The 3410-nt window shown below is 31.2% G+C and overlaps 1 protein-coding gene across 1 annotated transcript in view; it reads left to right on the top strand.

Moving 5' to 3' along the window:
* LOC106476306 (GRIP1-associated protein 1-like) overlaps nucleotides 1–3368 on the top strand; it is a gene marked incomplete at both ends in the record, with an annotated part of 18641 nt that extends 15273 nt beyond the window's left edge. Inside the window, 3 exons of the mRNA XM_022380213.1 lie at nucleotides 717–806; nucleotides 1748–1882; nucleotides 2793–3368. Of these exons, the coding sequence (XP_022235921.1) occupies nucleotides 717–806; nucleotides 1748–1882; nucleotides 2793–3368 (801 nt within the window). The remainder of the gene's footprint in view (nucleotides 1–716; nucleotides 807–1747; nucleotides 1883–2792) is intronic.
* Between the last annotated feature and the right edge of the window lie 42 nt (nucleotides 3369–3410).

Here is a 3410-nt window from a genome sequence, read left to right as displayed (position 1 = left end):
ATGAAGAACAGTAATGTTTTGTGATAATGTGTATTATGAAGAACAGTAATGTTTTGTGATAATGTGTATTATGAAAAACAGTGATGTTTTGTGATCATGTGTATATTGAAGAACAGTGCTGTTTTGGGATAATGTGTATGCTGTTGAACAGTGGTGTTTTATGATAATGTGTATATTGAAGAACAGTGATGTTTTGGGATAATGTGTATATTGAAGAACAGTGATGTTTTGGGGTAATGTGTATGCTGTTGAACAGTGGTGTTTTATGATAATGTGTGTTATGAAGAACAGTAATGTTTTATGATAATGTGTATATTGAAGAACAGTGATGTTTTGGGGGGGATGAACAATTGGCTATAAGAAACAGACATCTTCACATAATTAGTTAATCTGCTCCTAATGAGATGTTAGAATATAACGTGAATCTATAATAGAATTTATTACCACAGTTAAAAAATACTTTCTACCAAGGAATAATTATTATTCTTAGAAGTTAAGGTGTCAGTGTGAATATATTACTTTACTGTATGGTGTTAAGGCTATAACACGATTGTAAAGTTTGTGTTTACATACCTAATAATCTATCATACAGGCAATATTGAAGTTTAAAACATCTTGTGGTGAGAGGGTTTATTGCGGTGTTGACCTTATAGTGTACATGTCCTTCCTGCAGTTTTTAAAAGTTGAATCTGTTTTTTTTTTCCTATTTGAACAAGGGACTAGGTGGCAATTTCACAGAGCACGTGACCATGTCTAAATGCCTTTCCAAAGTACTGTACAGTTCCTCGAAAATCCAGCCTAGCCAGGTGACACTATTGTTTCGTCTAGAAACTCGAGACTTACGGCTTGTAAACTTTAAATATGCTGTTAGGAAAAATCAAACTGCATGATTTTCCTTATCTTGATATCCCCTGGTTGCATGATATTGATGTAGAAACCCTATGATTGTTCTTTTGTTATTCCTCTGTTGTTATGGCACTGTTAGTGTCTTGTAAATGTTTCATTAAATGCTGTTTTAATGTCTTATACTGCCGAGTACACAAGAGCAAAATGAAAGATACAAGTTAATATATGAACCTAAACCTGTAATGCTTCGTGACCACTAACTTGTTTCGTTCTTAGTCTGCAGATGTTGCTGAAAGTACTGTATAGTTTCTAATTTTGTTTCCTGTCATTTCTAGATAGCTCAATGTTAAGTAGCTCTGTTATTTAACTTATAGTCAAAATGATATTATTCTAGATATATATACTGTAAAGTAAGAACTATCAGGGTTTAAATTGTGGCCAAAATGAGGTAACTTATAAAATTAGAGTTTAGATAAATATAAGTATTTCTTCTTGAATTCTTAACAATGAAAATAAATTCTGACACATCCATGGTACTATACATTGATGTTCCTTTCATCTCTCTAGCTGTAATATTTAGGGTTTATGATTTAGCTAGATAGATATTGACAAAGATGTCACTCTAAAATTAATGTTAATTATTTGGTACCTCAGTATTAATGCCACAACATTTATAGTTTTGTTAAACTACACTGTTATTTGCTAAAATGTTTCATATTTGAAGATAATTTACATTTATGAAATCACGGTTTCAAAAAAAAATGTAATTTAGTGTTTTTTTTATAACGTTAAAATTTGATAAGACCTGAAGTTATTTTTAACATTTTATGATCTGAGAATGCTTACAACTTGAGATTTTAACTTCTCCGGTTTTTTTAAATTTATCGTTTGTGTTTTCCAGGTTCGTACTCAGTCTCCTGAGATAATTGAAGAGTTACAGACTGAGAAGAGTTTGCTAGAGTCGTCACTGGCTGAGTCGCAGCAGTTGATGGAAGAGCTTCGGAAGGAAAATGAAAATTTGAGTTATCAACTAAAGGTAAGTCATTCCAATAGTTTTTAAACTTTACCGGTCAGAATAGCTAATCATGGTTCCTTTTTTTTATGTCATTGTGTTTGAGCAAGAAAATTGTCAGTACAGATAGTTTTAATTTATGGTCGAAAAATAGAACCTACCAGATATGTATTGATTAAAGTAATCCAACAGTTTATTGTGTTGTAGTTTATAAAATCTAGCAATATATATCCAAGTCTTAAGTTAGTTACTACACTGTACTTAATGTATAAAATCACTAATTGTTAGACTGAAATTGATTTATGGTATAACTCATTCACTTGTATATTTTTACATTTCTTTGATTGGGTATCTTCACTGTTTTTACACTTTATGTATTATGATGTTCAGTCAACATGGCATACAAAGTCTAGGCCTAAAACCTTAAAATTAAATACAATTGTATCAGAACTTAAGTCTTCATAAACCCATAATAATATGTAAGAAGTTTAAAAAGAAACCATGCTTATTAATGTGTTCAAGTTATACTTTTGAACAATAGTGTGCAAGAAGTATTTACTTATTCAATGTATTTAATAAAAACCATGTATTTAATATTCTTGATGTTATATTAATTGTAATGAATGCCAGTTTGTTATCACAATTTACAAGCTATAATATTTACTATATGTGTGGCCATGAACTATAATATTTACTATATGTGTGGCCATGAACTATAATATTTACTATATGTGTGGCCATGAACTATAATATTTACTATATGTGTAGTTTGGTACCAAGAATTATGATATTTACTCTGTGTGTGGTAATATGATAACATGTAATCATTTGAATCAAGTTCAGTTAAAGAGATGTTTAAAATAAGTAAAAGTAAAGCTAAAGTACAAATCTCAAGATTTCCCTAAACACTGAAAGATGAAAAATACTCTGACAGGAATCTCAGATCCAAGTTGAAAATCTTCTGCGGGAGCTTGATAAAGCCTTAGATGAGAAGAATAAAGCTGAAACAAGTTGTACTGAATCTCACAAGGTTGGTAATGTTTTAAACAGTTCAGCTACTCGTACGGAGTATTGTAGTGAATCTCACAAGGTTGGTAATGTTTTAAACAGTTCAGTTACTCGTACAGAGTATTGTAGTGAATCTCACAAGGTTGATAATGTTTTAAACAGTTCAGCTACTCGTACAGAGTATTGTAGTGAATCTCACAAGGTTGGTAATGTTTTAAACAGTTCAGCTACTCGTACAGAGTTTTGTAGTGAATCTCACAAGGTTGATAATGTTTTAAACAGTTCAGCTACTCGTACAGAGTATTGTAGTGAATCTCACAAGGTTGGTAATGTTTTAAACAGTTCAGCTACTCGTACGGAGTATTGTAGTGAATCGCACAAGGTTGGTAATGTTTTAAACAGTTCAGTTACTTGTACAGAGTATTGTAGTGAATCTTTCAAGGTTGGTAATGTTTTAAACAGTTCAGCTACTTGTACAGAGTATTGTAGTGAATCTTTCAAGGTTGGTAATGTTTTAAACAGTTCAGCTACTTGTACAGAGTAT

Source organism: Limulus polyphemus, unplaced genomic scaffold (assembly GCF_000517525.1).
Source record: "Limulus polyphemus unplaced genomic scaffold, Limulus_polyphemus-2.1.2 Scaffold10237, whole genome shotgun sequence".
NCBI classification, from domain to species: Eukaryota; Metazoa; Arthropoda; class Merostomata; order Xiphosura; family Limulidae; genus Limulus; species Limulus polyphemus.
This window is presented reverse-complemented; position numbering and strand designations above follow the sequence as displayed.